The sequence below is a fragment of the Aquarana catesbeiana genome, linkage group LG07 (genome assembly GCF_042186555.1).
Source record: "Aquarana catesbeiana isolate 2022-GZ linkage group LG07, ASM4218655v1, whole genome shotgun sequence".
Lineage (NCBI taxonomy): Eukaryota > Metazoa > Chordata > Amphibia > Anura > Ranidae > Aquarana > Aquarana catesbeiana.
In genome coordinates, this window is record NC_133330.1 from 106,763,119 (window position 1) to 106,781,422 (window position 18,304).

Here is an 18,304-nt window from a genome sequence, read left to right on the forward strand (position 1 = left end):
TGGTCCTGTATTTGGCTGCATCCATCTTCCCCTCAATTTTAACCATCTTCCCTGTCCCTGCTGAAGAAAAGCAGGCCCAAACCATGATGCTGCCACCACCATGTTTGACAGTGGGGATGGTGTGTTGAGTGTGATGAGCTGTGTTGCTTTTACGCCAAACATATCGTTTTGCATTGTGGCCAAAAAGTTCGATTTTGGTTTCATCGGACTAGAGCACCTTCTTCCACATGTTTGGTGTGTCTCCCAGGCAGGTTGTGGCAAACTTTAGACGAGACTTTTTATGGATATCTTTGAGAAATTGCTTTCTTCTTGCCACTCTTCCATAAAGGCCAGATTTGTGCAGTGTACGACTGATTGTTGTCCTATGGACAGACTCTCCCGCCTCAGCTGTAGTTCTCTGCAGTTCATCCAGAGTGATCATGGGCCTCTTGGCTGCATCTCTGATCAGTCTTCTCCTTGTCTGAGCTGAAAGTTTAGAGGGACAGCCAGGTCTTGGTAGATTTGCAGTGGTCTGATACTCCTTCCATTTCAAAATGATCGCTTGCACAGTGCTCCTTGGGATGTTTAAAGCTTGGGAAAACTTTTTGTATCCAAATCCGGCTTTAAACTTCTCCACAACAGTATTACGGACCTGCCTGGTGTGTTCCTTGGTCTTCATGATGCTCTCTGAGCTTTCAACAGAACCCTGAGACTATCACAGAGCAGGTGCATTTATACAGAGACTTGATTACACACAGGTGGATTCTATTTATCACCATCAGTCATTTAGGACAACATTGGATCATTCAGAGATCCTCGCTGAACTTCTGGAGTGAGTTTGCTGCACTGAAAGTAAAGGGGCCGAATAATTTTGCACACACCACTTTTCAGTTTTTTAATTGCTAAAAAAGTTTAAAATATCCAATAGATTTCGTTCCACTTCACAATTGTGTCCCACTTGTTGGTGATTCTTCACAAAAAAATTAAAATTTTATAAGACTTTATGTTTGAAGCCTGAAATGTGGCAAAAGGTTGAAAAGTTCAAGGGGGCCGAATACTTTCGCAAGCCTGTGTGTGTATGTGTATATATATATATATATATATATATATATATATATATATATATATATATATATAATTAGCGCTAGCAGCACAGCAGTTTACACACACACAAAAAAAAAAAAAAAAAACTTGTGTACAGAAATGCTACTTTACTTGATCTCATGATGCTTTGCTTCACGAACGGGGGCAATGTTGGCGTTTTGTTAGTAACTGCAAAACAGAAAACTTTTGCTTTCTGAATGCATATTTAAGAATAAATAAGCAGTTTACTGCAGGCAGCTACCTCCCCCTCACCAATAGGAGCCCTGATCACAAGGAGCTGTTATAGAAATAATTAAGATGGCTCCTATTGCACCGTTAATAGCAACTAAATTCACCCCATACTTTTTCTTTGCAGGTACATCCTAGGCTTCCTTTATCATTTATTTTGTTTAGATTTTTGTAGTTATTTTGGTGCACACTAATAAAAAAATGTTGCATTTTAATAGCTTATGAAATACAACATAACTTGCAGATACATGCATAAATATTAAAGCTTTACTCATTTACGTTGTTCTCTTTTGCTTCCCATGTTACCTAGTAGTGTAGGCAACCCTTTTGTTTGACGCAGATCAGAGTGAGCGGTCTTAATAACTGGTATAACCAGGTGCAGAACTTAGGTATTCGGGGAATGCCCTAAAAATGTGATCTAAATACAATGAACATACCTGATCTGCCTTGGTATTCCTCCTTTGCCACAGCTGCTGTACCAGGAAAAATCATGGCCCTTTGCTGCAGGACCGCAGACCTTGGTTGGCAAACAGTATCGTCATAAACAGGACAAATTACTAATTATGCCATTATTAGGCCGTAGAGATGTTTGGAGCCACTCTGGTCTCTGATCAGCTCTATGGTCAGCTGGTTGAATCACCGGCTGCATTCTCAGGTTCCCTGTTGAGACAGGAGAGCCAGAGAAAAACACGGAAGACGGTGGGGGGGCAGGGGGGGGTGCATTGGGGCATTCCCTCCCACTGCTTGTAAAAGCAGTCTAGAGGCTAATTAGCTGCTAGGAATGCTTTTACATGAAAGCCGACCACTGGCTGAAAAGAATGATACCAAGATGATACCTAAACCTGCAGGCATCATTCTGGTATAACCACTCAGTCGTGAATTGCGTACCTGAAGACAAAAAAATGGTTAACAATAAAACACAGTAAACGGTAAAGTATAAAAAATTGCATACCTGAAAAGCAAACGTGATAAAACATAACAATAAAACATTGCAGAATAGAATACATTAAAAAAGAGCAGAACAATAGAGAGAGAACAATGAAACGACAACTATTTTTTTTTATTTTTTTTTTTGTGTTTTTTTTTTTTTACACTTTTTTTGTAACTGTAACTTTTATAACTGTAACCGGTTCCAGGTTCGGGTCTCTCAAAATGCGATGGCATCTTGGGAGACCCTGTGAAAGTGTGTTCTAGTCTGTGCAATGCTGTACCCTACGCTAATACGCAACTAGTGAATGGTAGCGTTCAAAACATTCACCAATGCAAAGACCAGGATTGTCAGGACAGGAGGGACAATAATAGCGGGTGTCACGCCTATATCCGCGCTTGCTGTAGACACAACATCTTTTTTGGGGGGGTTCGTTGGGTAGGGGTACTCGGGAGGACATAAAAATGCCTCTCATGCAGCCGACTGCATTTGGTTGGGGATGTGAATGTGGGAAGTACAGGTGCTGCAGAAGTGGTGGGTTCCCAATTAGGATTGGCGAATGCAGCAGGAAGGGCACGACGGGCCTGTTTGTCTTCTTCTTGGTGGCAGTGGGACACTACTTGTGCTTGCCACCTCACCAGCTTGAACTGCACTTATGGGACTCGCCACATCACCAAGTGTTACTGCAGTGCTGGTTTGACTAGGACCGGGGTGTACTAGGCCGCTGGTGCTTGCCAGTTCACCAAAACGCTACCAAAAAAACTGTTAACGATCGCAGGGATCAGGCCTGGCTCTGCAAACGCTGCAGTTATGTGTTTAGTGTTTTGTAAGTGACAATGATCGATCGATACTGCACTTGGGTGGGCTGGGCCGGGCGGAGGGGCAAAACGCAGGTGCTAGCAGGTATCTGGGCTGATCCCGCTAACACTGCGTTTTTGGGAACCCTAAACTGCTGGGGAGGCTAGTATAGATCTGATCGGATCAGATACTATACCACTAAGGGAGGTGTACGATGCGTGCGTGGGTGTTAGCGGTACTGGCGCTAATCTGACGCTGCTTGGGGCTGGTGCTTGCCAGTTCACCAAAATGCTACCAAAAAACTGTTAGCAATTGCAGGGATCAGGCCTGACTCTGCGAATGCTGCAGTTATGCGTTTTGTAAGTGACAGTGATCGATCGATACTGCACTTGGGTGGGCTGGGCCGGGCGGAGGGGCAAAATGCAGGTGCTAGCAGGCATCTGGGCTGATCCCGCTAACACTGCGTTTTTGGGAACCCTAAACTGCTGGGGATGCTAGATATTGATCCGTTCAGATACTATACCACTAAGGGAGGCGTATGCTGCGTGCGTGGGTGTTAGCGGTACTGGCGCTAATCTGACGCTGCCTGGGGTGACGCATATCACCGCCGGGCGATCAGGGGGCTAAACCTTTATTCGGTAATAAACGGCGGGTGCCCTGACACTATAAAAAATAAAGGAACTAACCAGCGTCACCGGTAACGGTTATACGATGATCACTGGTGAAAGGGATAACTAGGGAGCAATCAAGGGGTTAAAACCTTTATTAGGTAGTATATGGGGGTCCCTGTCGCTATAAAACACTGACGGCGAACCTAAATATTTACCTCCCTAACTAGCGTCACCAGTGACACTAATACAGCGATCAGAAAAATGATCGCTTAGTGACACTGGCGACGGGGGGTGATCAAGGGATTAAAACTTTATTAGGGGGGGTTAGGGGGGTATCCTAGACCTAAAGGGGGCTAATACTAACTGCCCTACCACACTAACTGTCACAAACTGACACCATGCAGTAATCAGAAAAAAAAAAAACTGCTTGGTGTCAGTGTGACGGGGGGGGGGGATCGGGGGGTAAAGGGGGGTGTTTTGTGTGCCTGGCATGTTCTACTGTGATGTGTGTGTGTTTTACACTCACATTGCAGTCTTCTCTCCTCGGCGCCAGAACGGAAAATGCCGAGCCGAGGAGAGATGACATCATTTCCTCTGCCTCTGTGTACTATACAGAGGCAGGGGAATGATCTCATTGGCTGGGAGCGATCGCGAGGGGGGGGCCACGAATGGATGGCCTCCCCCTCATCTCTGAAAGCTCCCAGACCAAAGCCGACCGCCTCGGGCACCGGGGGGGGTCCAGTCGGACCCCCCGCCCGCGGGAAGGCAGTCACGTACCAGGTACGTGATTTTGCCTGCCCGTGCCATTCTGCCGCAGTATATCTGCGTGAGGCGGTCGGCAAGTGATTAATGCGGAGTTCCACCCAAAAATGGGAAGGTGACCCCCTGACATGCCACATTTGGCATGTCATTTTTGTGGGGGGTAGCGGAATCCCTCTTTTTAGAGGGTTCCAGCTCCCACTTCCTCCCGTGGTGCCGGAAGGAAGATCACCTCTCCTCCTATCCCCCCCCCCCCCCCCCCCCCCCCCCCCCCGTTGGCAATTATCTGGGACACGTCACAGGTCCCAGATGATTGCCTGGCAAGTCACAGTGCGCAGAGTGGCTCGCGCATGAGCAGTGCGTACCCGGCTGTGAAGCCACATCCGGATGCCCACGGTGACAATGCCGGCACCGCAGAGAGGAGGAGGAGAAGAGTGGGCCTTCATCCCCCGCATCACTGGACCCTGGGACAGGTAAGTGTCTGATTACTAAAAGTCAGCAGCTGCAGTATTTGTAGCTGCTGACTTTATTTTATTTTATTTTTTTTATTGGAACTCCGCTTCAAGATTAATGTATAGTGTTATGAAATATTACCGTTCTTGTTTCCTTGACATATTCCCATATCTCCAGCTCAGCTTTTTTTTAATTACAACAAGGGAGAAATGGCGCAAATACCAGCCAAACATGAAGAGACCAAACTAAATATAGATATGTATAAAATAATAATAATGTCCAGGAAAGCGGTATTAAACCGTAATATTTGCGTATATCAAAAGGAGATATAAATGTCTAGTATATACGCTGCAAGGCTTAAGTCCCAAAATAATGGAAAGTTCAAGATGAAAATGATACTGAACACCAGCGGTAGCTCCCTATAGAGTAGAAGCAAAAACTCTGGAAGATAATGTAAGATAAGAAGGTGCGCCAGTCTAAGTGCAGTATCCAAAAAACTTTATTAAATGTATAAAAAAAGCAACGGCCAAATGGCTACTCACAATGGGTCAGTGGGGATAAGGCATGTAGTACATAGAGATGGCCCATAGGCAGAACCTCAGCAGCTCTCAGTGCGGGGTCCCAAGGTGGTGTGAGATGCTGTGGGTGATGTAGGCAGGCAGTCCATGGTGTGTAATCCTCTGCTGGGGGGAGCGGAATACCCACGGTGTCAGCAAGGTCGGACCGGCATCTCCTTAGGACCGGAACAAGGAAGTCGGAGCGAGATGGAACCAGCCTAGAACGCACCATACACTGGAGAGGGAGCTGCGGAAATGACGTCTGGACGTGTCAGATGACGCATTTCAATGCTTCCGCATTTTCTTCAGATCTGATTGACATGCCGGGTTGACTTCATTTAAATAGGAAACAAAGCCGGCGTTCATCGCTAAGCGACGGCGTCGGCGGAAGGGATTGACAGCTTTTAAAAAACAAGTGAGGACAAAGAGGAATAGTATAATGTAAAACTTGAATGTAAGTCTTAACAATAAAAAATTCATGATGGAAAAATGCATACCTGAATAAAGAAGGAAAAAAGGCATGAAGGAGTAGAATAATGGAAAATAAGGTAGAAAGAAATATATAATAAAGTGAGAAAAATAATAAAGGAATGGGAAATATAGGAAAAGTATATATTCTAAAAGTGAAAATAAAAAGTGAATGATAAATAAAAAATGACAATCAGAATAATAAAAAAAAAATAATGATTATTATTTTTTTTATTATTCTGATTGTCATTTTTTATTTATCATTCACGTTTTATTTTATTTTCACTTTTAGAATATATGCTTTTCCTATATTTCCCATTCCTTTATTTCCATTATTATCTTTCTCACTTTATTATATATTTCTTTCTACCTTATTTTCCATTATTCTACTCCTTCATGCCTTTTTTCCTTCTTTATTCAGGTATGCATTTTTCCATCATGAATTTTTTATTGTTAGATTTCCATTCAAGTTTTACATTATACTATTCCTCTTTGTCCTCACTTGTTTTTTAAAAGCTGTCAATCCCTTACGCCGTCGCTTAGCGACGAACGCCGGCTTTGTTTCCTATTTAAATGAAGTCAACCCGGCATGTCAATCAGATCTGAAGAAAATGCGGAAGAATTGAAACGCGTCATCTGGCACGTCCAGATGTTATTTCCGCAGCTCCCTCTCCAGTGTATGGTGCGTTCCAGGCTGGTTCCATCTTGCTCCGACTTCCTTGCTCCGGTCCTAAGGAGATGCCGGTCCGACCTTGCTGACACCGTGGGTATTCCGCTCCCACCAGCAGAAGATTATACATCACGGACTGCCTGCCTACATCACCCACAGCGTCTCACACCACCTTGGAACCCCGCACTGAGAGCTGCTGAGGTTCTGCCTATGGGCCATCTCTATGTACTACATGCCTTATCCCCACTGACCCATTGTGAGTAGCCATTTGGCCGTTCCTTTTTTTATACATTTCATAAAGTTTTTTGGATACTGCACTTAGATTGGCGCACCTTCTTTCCTTGCAGCTTTTTTTAATGGTTGCTTTCTGCCACCTTGTGGTTGCCATTAGAATGCCTTTCAATTTGTATTCTTTGTCACAGCAAGCTGTTTTGTCTCACATTCTTTTCAGCATTAATGAAAACTAATGCTCTTACATCTAGCAAATGCACAAGTCTTTTAAAGATTTTTTTGGATTATTAGAATCAACAGGAATTCCTTTCTGTTGTATATGAAATTGAGAGGATACTTTGTAACTCCAATATATGCTAATAATTTGGTGGGTGAATTATGTTGTAACATTGCAGTATTCTTATTTGGGTCCAGTTGCAAGCTTAGAGGAATTAAATCCATTTCAGCTGCTGTGTCTCATTAATCCATTGGAATATGTGAGGTATTTGTTTTCTAGAATGTCTGCAGGGAGTTGGATACCTTGCAGTGTTTTGGAGGAGAAACCGTGTCGATTCATCTCGCAGCGCACACGGCTGGGGAGAACCTGTGGCTGTTGACATGTATGACTCATCAACATATGATCCTCATATATGATTTATGAATGCTGCTGTCTCTGAATGCTGCTTCTTACAGGTCACTGTGTAATCTCTCTATATTTCTTGATCTGTCCTTTTCTCTCTTTTATTTCCCTTGCTTTTGCCCTGGTTATTTGCTGCAGCTGTTCCAAACTACGGTCCATATGGTAGGTATTGCCCTGTCTGCTTCACCTATCTAGCCATTTACAGCTGCAGTTTCACATATTGCTTGGCTTATTTGCCGCCTTGCTGATCATCTTGCTGCATTAGGCCTGCAGCAAACTGCACTTCAAATAATAACATTTATATTCAGTTTTAACACATTTCTCTTCACCACCAGTTTAATGTGCTTCAACATTTTTCCTTGCATGACTCAGCCATACTATACAAATACAAGGCACGATGCCTAAAATTGTTTGGCATTGGGTTTCTGTGTTCTTTGGGTTTTGTAGGTAGAGCCCAGACTAGAATCACATACACAGATAATTTAAACTCTGTCATGTTTTAGTAAATATTAGTACATCTGATACTCGTTTACCTTGCCCTAGTTTAGCACAGAATGTGTTTCCAGGCACATTTATGCTTGCTGAAATATGCAGTTGCTTTAGAAATTGGACCACTTCGACTGTATAGTATGATCAGCGTGGTCAGCCATAGCCAAGTGGTAAACAAATATGAACTCAAATTTCCTATTTAATCTTTGCTCACTGGCTGTTGTCAGAACTGTCACCTGCTTTCCTGTTAAAGCAGCCTCCACTCAAGTCCTAAAATATTGAAACGTCAGTTGAAAACCCACTACTTTTCTAAGAGCTTAAATGCTTTTCACTTTGGTGAACAGGAGGCTCAGATGATCAGATAATGGTCAATAACTAGCCAAGTGAGAAAGTGGTTTTGTAGCCAACAATGTATTTGATGGCTTCTGGTAACTGTTACCACTAAGTTATCAGGGTGCACAAGATGAAAGATGGAGGGGTTGAATATAGTTCTGCTTTCATTTTTTACTTTTTTTTTGTATTTACAAATGCAGTGCTCTAGCAAACCATTTTAATTTATTAATGACTACAGTAAAATTAAAATGTGGCGGTCTGGATTACTGCACTTTGTATATTTACTCAATAAGGTAAAAAAAAATCTAACTGCTTAAGTAGTGTAGAACCAAAACTGTTGCAGATGTTTTTTTTTTAATTAGGCACAATAACAAGAGCAATTATAGAATGATTAAAGGGAGGGAGGAAATGCTACATGAATCCATCTGCCCTTACTCAAGATGGCCACAGCCAGAAATGCTAGGGAGGGGGTGTCAAAGTGATTTCTCAGTAAAATTTAACACGGAGACATGGATTGATGAGTTTGCTTTGAATATTAAAAATGAATTAAAAAGCATTTTTGGTTTGTGGTGCTCAGATACAGAGTAGTTCCGCTGTAACTTCTTCCATTTACTGTTTTTGATGTAAAACACGTTGCTTTCCTTTGCCAAGCAATAGGTATATGTATAGGTATATGTGGAATTGTGTAATCATCAGGATATGTGGGATTGTATCAGCGTATTGATATTTTCAGTTTTGAGAGTCTTAAAGTATGGTTCAGACTTTGAGTGTCTTTGTGTTACTTTGCAGGGCGCTGTGCCCCCATGAAGAGCATTTCCAGCAGTCTGAAGGAGACCATGAATCCTCATGATATCGTTCAAGATGCCATCCATAACTTCTCCCCAGCCTATCAGCAGTATACACAGCAATCCACCTTGGAGCAGGGCACAACTTGGCGCAATGGTCAAATCATCTCTCGCTCTCAAAGTCTGTCAGGAGCTCGTGATACAGAGAAGACTCTACTCCTGAGCTCTGATGATGAGTTCTAATCTAGGAGAAGAGACAGCCTGACTTTAATAAAAGAAGCTACAGATAACAATAGTTTGACTGAAAGACTATTTTTACATTCTTTTAACCAAATCCTGCACAGATAATTCTTCTTCAATTCTCAATATACACTTACTATCAGTGCAAAATAGACTAGACTAAAGAGGAAAAAATACTATATGTTGGTGAACTAGGTTTGTTGCAGGTTAATACTTTTCTCTGTATAAGTTGACCATTTTCTCCACGATCTTGTTTCTTGCTGCCAATTTCATAACATTATGTAGCAGTAATTGCTGTACTCTAAAGCAAAAGCTGCTTATTGAAATGCTGGATTTAGGATTTACTTTTATTTATATTTGGGTGTGAGGTTTTGTGCTTTTTTTTTTTTTTTTTTTTTCATGTAAACACTGGTAGATATTTTTTTTGTATGAGGTAGAATGGAATAACACTCTGCAACTGATTTGCCAATTTCTTATCTGTAATGGGTTCAGTATAATAAGATGACCCATGACCTGCAACAAACCTAAATATTCGGATCAGTTAACTGTCATATAGTCTGGCTGCTGCTTTGTGCTCTGTGTTTTATCAATAATGCATACCATCTGACCTTTAGAGTTGTCATATATTTTTAATATTTACCATGTCATTTTCCCTTGGTACAGAATTTATTGGTCAGTAAGTTTCCTAATGGCCTTGTACTTCATTCAGGAGCAGCTTGTTCATTGAAGTGAACATGTTCCTAGCCTGTTTGGCAGGAACAGGTGTATTTGGTCCCTTGATGGGTCTTTGAAGTTTTTCTTTTTACCTAATGCAGGAGAACTTCCCCTTAATCCATTTTGACTCATTGAGTACCCTTGGAACATGCTTACAGCATTCCTTTACCTGCCTCTGGTAGGTTTTCCACAGATGTCAAATATAGTTATGTAGGGGAAAGTAGAAGCTTGACTCTTAAGCCAGCCATAGATGGATTGAATCTCAGCAGGGAAAAGCTTAGATTTGATCTATCTATGGGCAGGCTGGTTGATTGATCAACTTCAGTACAATCAGCCTGTTGGAGTTTTTGCATGCGACTTACTGCCAGTGGTTATAGTTGCTAGCAATAATCAAACAAGCTAGAGAACCTCCATCACAGGATGGATCTGTGGGAGCCTAGAGTAGCGCAGTGCTGCGTCCTCAATAGTAGTGGAAATTTGAAAAGCACAAAAAACTGGACTTTAAAGGAATGCATATATTCTGCCGGCAGAACACAGTAGCGCCGAGAGAGGGATTCCCCAATCAACCCTGACTGAAAATTGCAGTCTATGGCTTGCTTTAGGTTGACACCTGGAATGGCTGTCAGGGTCCCATAGCAGAGACCTAGTAGGAGGAACAAAATTATACCCCATGTTACCTGAAATGGGGGGTGGGGGTGTTCTAGTGAAGTCTTTAAAAAAAAAAAAAAAAAACCCAAACTGAAAAAAGCGGAAGCAGGCATGGCTTCCTTCTCATTTTGGAAATTGCCCTGCTGTTATGTGGATCCTCTTTCTTCCAGTGATGGCTGGTGGTATATTTTTTTGTGGGGGTGGGGGGTTAGGCAGTAAACCACTCACTGCTGATAACCCCCTCTCCAGACCCCCCCTCCCCCTTAGGCGGGTCACAGGGCTCCCCAAGCCCATCCTTTTTTTTTATGCCAATTAGGGCCTCAGCCTATAATCACATGCTTCTAAAACAAACAACAATACCCCATTGGAATCCATGTGTCCGGAACCCTGCATGTAGATTAGGGGTCGGGCGCATGGTTTTATTGGGGCCGCCACTGCTTTCTTCAATAATTTTGATCAGTAACCCAGAACAAGTATTTGGACTTTCCAGATCTGCGTACCTATCCAAATCAGTGGTTTAGAAAGTTCTGAAGCCACAGAATCAGTGTAGCAGCCAGGATTCTTTTTGAAGAACAAGTCATGGCAGCCCTCGTGGTTTCCCAGAGGAACGATTTACATTAAAGCCTAACTCCAGATTTTAGTTAACTTTAAATAGTTAATTTGGACCAAACTAGTTTAAAAGATCTTTTTGCTTAACAAACACTTGCGCTTCCTGTCAGAGCTTTGTAAGACTGTATGTAAGATCGACTACATACGGTATACAGCACAGGGTTCTGGCAGCAGGATAGTGTTCCTGGATAAAAATAGTTGGGCTGGAATGAATACAAGGCTTCCTCTGATTAGGTGAAGTGAAGTATATGATGTTATCCATGCACCTCAGCCAATCAAAGGAAGTCCTGTTTTTATTCATAAACACACAAGGTTTCCTGTGAATTTTTAGCATGGAAATCTAAATGGATTATGCCCAAAATCTATGATTGATTTATAAGCGTCTTACTTTTGTATGTCAGGGAGCCCCAACTCCAGTTGACACTCTTCTACTCCAGGCTTTTTGTGAGAGCAGCAATTTGTCAGCCATGGTCTGATGTAATGCTGCAGTTGGCAAAGATCATACTCCCACTGATTACAGACCTCTAATTGTCACTCATTGGGGGGGCCTGCATGAGAGACGTTTCTACTGCCACTGGAGCTCTCTTATAAAAACTGTAACAGTAGGACATTTAGAAGTCATAGCTTTTTGGTATCCGCCAAAAATAAAAACCCATTGAACCGTTGGCTAAAAAAAGATTAAAGTGAACAAGGTGAGTGTACCATTGTCACTGGTTTGTCTTGTTCCTGCAATTTAATAGATTTGTTATAATTCCTGCTTTAATAGCCATTGAATGATTTTAGGTTTGTTTACTCTGTCTAAAATCTAATAGTAATTCTAGAATGTTTAACACTAGTCTTGTTAAACATTGGTCAGGGACATCCAGTCCATTTTTTTTAATCTTATACACTGTTTAAAACACTGGAAAGTTGGGTAATAGATGTGCTTTTTTTGCTTTTCTTTGTGTTTTGGCCTCAGGGACCATCCTATATATGATGACCATTGCCAGATGGATTTATTAATAAAGGTAAGATGACACATTTCTGAAAACATTGCCTGGCCATAGACACAAAGCAGCACCGAGCAGACATGGCTGTACACATGGTAAGTTTGGTAACCTTGTTTGAACTACATCCACTAAATGATCTTATAGGAATTTTCTGCACTACATCACATTTTGGGTCTTACTTTTTACACAGGAGGCACTCCCTATATAGAACAGCTGCTTTAAGACATATTCTTGTTCAATAAGACTGCCCAAAGAGCAAAGCCTAAGTGCAGTAAGCCGGATTTCAGTTTCCTAATGTGATTTGATTAAATGATTAATTTTGTGTTGCTTCTGGTTACTGCATTTTGCAGCGTTTACTTTGACTAAAGCCCAATGGCATCCCAACATTCCGAATCGATAGCACTATATGGTTACTGGTAAAGTAAAGGACTTGCATGCAACGGTTTAGGCATCCCTTGTCAAATTGTTTTTTTCAAGTGAAACATTATCCTTTGCGGGTAAAAAACCGTATGATCTATTTCTGCACATTTTAAAGCACAATTACAGCTTGCTTTCTGAATTTAACAGATTGCAAAAATAAAATGTGGAAAGTCCAAAAATCTGGACACCCTGTTTAGAACATGGTAAGCCCAACTTTTCTGGAATCAGACCTCAAAACCTTTGTTTGCATTCACCCAAAGATTTTTTAAATACATGCATTCAGCAAGTAAAGATTTAATTGTGCTTTTCCAGAAATATATTGTGCAGGTTTGTTTGTTGCAAAGGTTGTGTTAACAATTCACTAAAATCATCAATTTTATTTGACTGGGGTGCTCAAACTTTTACAGCCTGTATCTGTTGTCAACCATTTTTGCAATTAAGGGGGTTGTAAACCCCCGAAGTTATGCAATAAGGTGAAAAACCTTCTGTAGTGCAGCAGCCCCCAAGAGCCCCCTAACACTTACCTGAACCTGATCTTTCCAGTGACTGGGACGAGCACAGCAGCTTCAGCTGCTTTCTCTGGTCCTCATTGGATAGATTGATAGCAGCAGGAACTATTGGCTCCCGTTGCTGTCAATCAAATCCAGTGACGTGGTATGACAGGTTTGTTGTTTAGAAAAAAAACAAAATTTTACGACCCCTTTTAAGGCTGCTGTGGGAAGGAGGAGCTTCTCCATTGTACTGCATTGGGAGGTGAGAGATGGGTCCAGTATTTACTTACCATTAACAGAGAAACCAGTTTCAGAGAGTTGGTGTCAAGCCTTGTGGTACATGCACAAAGCCACAAGAGGGCTTTACAGCATATGTTTTTTTTTTTTTTTTTCCTAAAGTGGTGTATATAGTTCAGACAAGTGTCACTCCTGTATCTGAAATGCCAGTGTGTACAAGCCTGCAACTGTGTGCTTCCCTCTTTCTGATGGGCCATATTGCAACATTTAAAAACTTTTTAAAGTGAACATTTTAAGAACCTCCATGGCTGACATGTTTTTTGAAGATACAATCTTGGGGTTTTCATCCTTGCCATTCCTTTATCACTGATGGAATAACTGACCTGGCCCAACTACGAGGGGTCTTAAAAAGTTATATATCTTTTTTTTTTTTTTTTTTAAATCCAGAAACTTTTTGAATAACTGTCTTCTATGCATGATGTGCACATTTTTGTTCCAGTTAAGTAACCAACCAGGTACTAAAGGATGATAAATCCAAAGCATGAACTTTCAAAAACAGCAGTGACCCATCTTCTGTTTCAGTCCTGACAGGTTCTTTTTAAACAAACCTGTGGTCATAATTATATATACATACACCTAGAAAACAACAGATCAATATAAGAGAAGGCACCAAAGTCTAGTACACACTGGCTGGTCCTACACAGTACCCTAGAACCCCAAATTTCTTTAATGTTGGAGCAAAGGCACTTTATTGCCACTTCCTAAGTTCCAAGGACTGGCCTCTTGATATGTTGCTTAGGCCATGGCATTGCAGTGTTTGATGCAGGCGGGGGAGGTGTGCTTTAGGATACAGAAAGCTAATATTTGCATTGGTTCAATATGCTTTAAGGGACCAGCCAGTAAAACTGGGGGGATATTCAGTTATCCTTTTGGTGCTTACCCTTCTAATTGACTTCTAGTATGTGTTTTTGTTTTTTTCCTTTTATGACCACAGTTTTATTTCATTAAAATGCTGGAAATCAAAAGATCAGCCATTCAACCAATCAAAACTGCATTCAGGCTGTCTTCCTAGGTTTATCGTTTGATTGTCTTTGTTTAAAGTATATTTATATTCAAAAGTGGCGAACAGACATAAATTTCCCATTATGCCCTTTCGCTTACCCCCCTCTATTTAACTCTCTTACTGACTAAACTGCAGCTTTAAAGCTGTATCGTGTGTTCCAAGTTTTGCTTGCTGCATCTTTGGTGTAGTTTGCAGATACATACATTCCATAGGGATGAATGCTAAGGCATATAAAATATGCCAAAAATACACACAGCAATCAAAATGCAGAGGCGTAAATAGAGACAAAGTGGCTCGGTCAGTTTGGTAGTAGAGAGATTAAATAAAGCAGATATATTTTTATAAATATTTGTAGATACATTTTTTGTCTCTTCCATGTTGCAGTGATAAGAGTGAAAACCGTTCAGTTATATGTAAGCACTACAGTTATTTAATCTCCCTGTGCCTGAAGGTGATGTATGTAATAGTAAACATGGCTTTGAATAAGGGTTGGTCCTCTCTTGCTGGTAACACTGGCAGTGAGTTGGAGCCAGTAGTATGGCACCTCAGGATTGTTTACCCTATAAGTAATATTTTCTGAAACCCTTTCATTTAAACTTTTAAAATAGATACGTTGTGGAAGCTGTTTGGTGATAGAGGGGTCTGTATGGATGATCCCTCTAACATGGTGCAATATCACTTCTCATTCCTGAGGGAAGATGTTGGAGATTGTGTGGAATTTTATTTTTTGTGTTACCTTAAAGAAAAAAAATCTTTAAATATTAATAAAACAGATGTGTGGTGGTAAATTATTTAATATAAACAGTCACATTGCTCTCTTAAAGCAACAGTGGTGTATGTTAAAATAGCCTTAATGCAAACCTTTTATATTCTCCCAAGCACCTATATTCTTTCAAATAAAAAAGCAGATGCATTTTGTATAGTAATGTAGCAACAGTTTATTCCGCAGCCCTTAAAATTGAACTACAAACGCAAAAAGGTAAATGAAGTGTTGGGAAAAAATATATACGTATATGCATACACACACACACACACTGGATCTAAAATTGTCTACACACCACTGTTAAAATGTCAGGTTTCTTTGATGTAAAAAAAATGAGACAAAGATAAATAATTTCAGAACTTTTTCCACCTTAAATTGTACAACTCGGTTGAAAAACAAATATTTTAGGTGGAGAGAAGTAAAAATAAACTAAAATATGATTGCTTAAGTGTGCGCACCCTTAAAGTAAAACTTTGTTGAAACACCTGTTGATTTTATTACAGCACTGTCTTTTTGGGTATGAGTCTATCAGCATGGCACATCTTGACTTGGCAATATTTGCCCACTCTTTGCAAAAACATTCCAAATCTGTCAGATTGCGAGGGCATCTCCTGTGCACAGTCCTCTTCAGATCACCTCACAGATTTTCAATCGGATTCAGGTCTGGGCTCTGGCTGGGCCAGTCCAAAACTTTAATCTTCTGGTGAAGCCATTCCTTTGTTGATTTTGGATTTATACTAAAACAATGTAGCAGCGCTAATGTGAAAAAAATTATTGAGTAAATCCAAAACAATTCGATGTGTCTGAAATGAACAGTTGAATGTGACTAGGATGAATATTGAAGACACAATCCAAAAGGGCACATATGTGAGTGCTGACCAATACATCTCTTGACGACAGTGCACCACCACCACATAGATATGCGCTTACCAGAGGCAAGCTATAAGAGAGCCTGCGGTTAATACCCAGCCAGGGCCTTTTCCACAAGGAAGTTGATGTCACACCACCAGCAGAGGGAAACCTGGACCACACTCCAATTGGCTCAAAGATCGACTATCGGCCACCAGGGGTTAATAAATCTATTGCTTGAAAAATAAAGGAGAGATCTCCATAGTGCAGATTGTACCATAATACGATTTAATGTAAAAAAAGGTAGTACACTTACACTGTGAAGGATAAAAATAAGCACGTAAAAACAGCCATGAAGCGCTGCTACTTTTTTTATTGTATTTGTTCTATGTGTATCTCATAGTTTTAGCAACTGCTCTTATATTTAATTTTTCATTCTTCTATGCACTTTAGCGCAGTATTTTTCCCTTTTTTTTCAAGATTTTGGATTTATGCTTTGGGTTGTCATGCTGAAAGATGACGTTCTTCTTTCTAGCAGAAGCCTGAACGTTTTGTGCCAATATTGACTAGTATTTGGAACTGTTCATAATTCCCTCTACCTTGACTAAGGCCTCTGTTCCAGCTGAAGGAAAACTGCCCCAAAACATGATGCTGCCACCACCATGCTTCACTGTGGGTATGGTGTTCTTTTGGCGATGTGCAGTGTTGTTTTTGTGCCAAACATATCTTTTGGAATTATGACCAAAAAGTTCAACCTTGGTTTCATCAGACCATAACACATTTTCCCATATGCTTTTGGGAGACTTCAGATGTGTTTTTGCAAAATTTAGCTAGGCTTGGATGCTTTCCTTTGTAAGAAAAGGCTTCCATCTTGCCACTCTGCCCCATAGCCCAGACACATGAAGAATACAGGAGATTGTTGTCACATGTACTACACAGCCTGTACTTGCCAGATATTCCTGCAGTTCCTCTAATGTTGCTGTAGGCCTCTTGGCAGCCTCCCTGACCAGTTTTCTTCTTGTCTTTTCATCAATTTTGGAGGGACATCCAATTCATGGTAATGTCACTGTTGTGCCATATTTTCTCCACTTGATAACGGTCTTCACTGTAATCCATTGTATATCTAATTCGCAAATAAAATAGTGCAGCGCTAATAATGTTATACTAAAATTCATGTGTACAATTCATGAAATGCAGTCTAAAAATCATAGTCCAAAATCCAGAGAGAATAGTCCATACATCAAGAGTGAAGTAAGAAAAAAGCAGCAGGAACGGGGAATGAATAGGAAGATATCCTCAGCTGTGTTCACTGTGCTCAGAAAGACATCTCAGCTGTGTGTATCCGTGATAAGACCTCCACCACAGGTAATACAAGCCGCTCACCTCACTACGTGGACCCTCTGAACCAACAGGTAGGTCAAACAAGCCTTCTCATAAAGGGTGTAAGAGATGATCGATGCCTCTGCATGGATTCCACAGTTACAGGACTACACACTGCTCCAGATCGCCGGCCAGATCTCAGTCAATGGGGACCAGATACTGGTGATCTGGAGTGGTGTAGTCCTGTAGCTGTGGAATCCATGCAGAGGCACAGCTGAGTATATCTTCCTATTCATTCCCCGTTCCTGCTGCTTTTTTCTTACTTCACTGTTGATGTGTGGACTAATCTCTCTGATTTTGGCCTATTATTTTTAGACTGCATTTCATGAATTGTACACATGAATTTTGGTATAACATAATTATAATTATTAGCGCTGCACTATTTTATTTGTAACTTTTCATCCAGGATTTGATATATTGACCTTGAGTGTTACCGCTGCTTCATAGTTAGGGATATTTTTGCGCTGATTGATCCCTTGTTTATTTTTCATTTACCATTGTATATCTAATGGCTTGAAAATTCTTTTGTACCCTTCTCCTGACTGATAGCTTTTAACAATGAGATCCCTCTTGATGCTTTGGAAGCTGTTTGCAGACCATGGCTTTTGCTGTAGGATGGGACTAAGAAAATGTCAGGAAAGACCTACTAGAACAGCTGAACTTTAGGGTTAATCAGAGGCACTTTAATTGATGGCAGGTGTGTTGATGGCAGGTGATGCTTTTGAATACGATTGCTTAATTCTGAACACTGCTACATCCCCAGTTATAAGAGGGTGTGCACACTTATGCAATCACATTATTTTAGTTTTTTTTTTTTTTTTTTTTTTTTTTTTTATTGAGTTGTACAGTTTATAGGTCACATTAACGGTGGAAAAAGTTCTGAAATGTA

At 40.9% G+C, this 18,304-nt stretch overlaps 1 protein-coding gene across 4 annotated transcripts in view; it reads left to right on the forward strand.

Moving 5' to 3' along the window:
• Positions 1–15,345, forward strand: part of TMEM184B (transmembrane protein 184B) — a 315,991-nt gene extending 300,646 nt beyond the window's left edge. For 2 of the 4 annotated variants that reach the window (XM_073592591.1, XM_073592589.1), the window contains 2 exons: positions 7,544–7,567; positions 9,017–15,345. In XM_073592591.1, the coding sequence (XP_073448692.1) occupies positions 7,544–7,567; positions 9,017–9,255 (263 nt within the window). In that variant the 3' untranslated portion in view covers positions 9,256–15,345. Of the gene's footprint in view, positions 1–7,282; positions 7,386–7,543; positions 7,568–9,016 lie in introns of all 4 variants that reach the window. The other 2 variants (XM_073592592.1, XM_073592590.1) reach the window with 2 other exon arrangements.
• Positions 15,346–18,304: the final 2,959 nt, after the last annotated feature.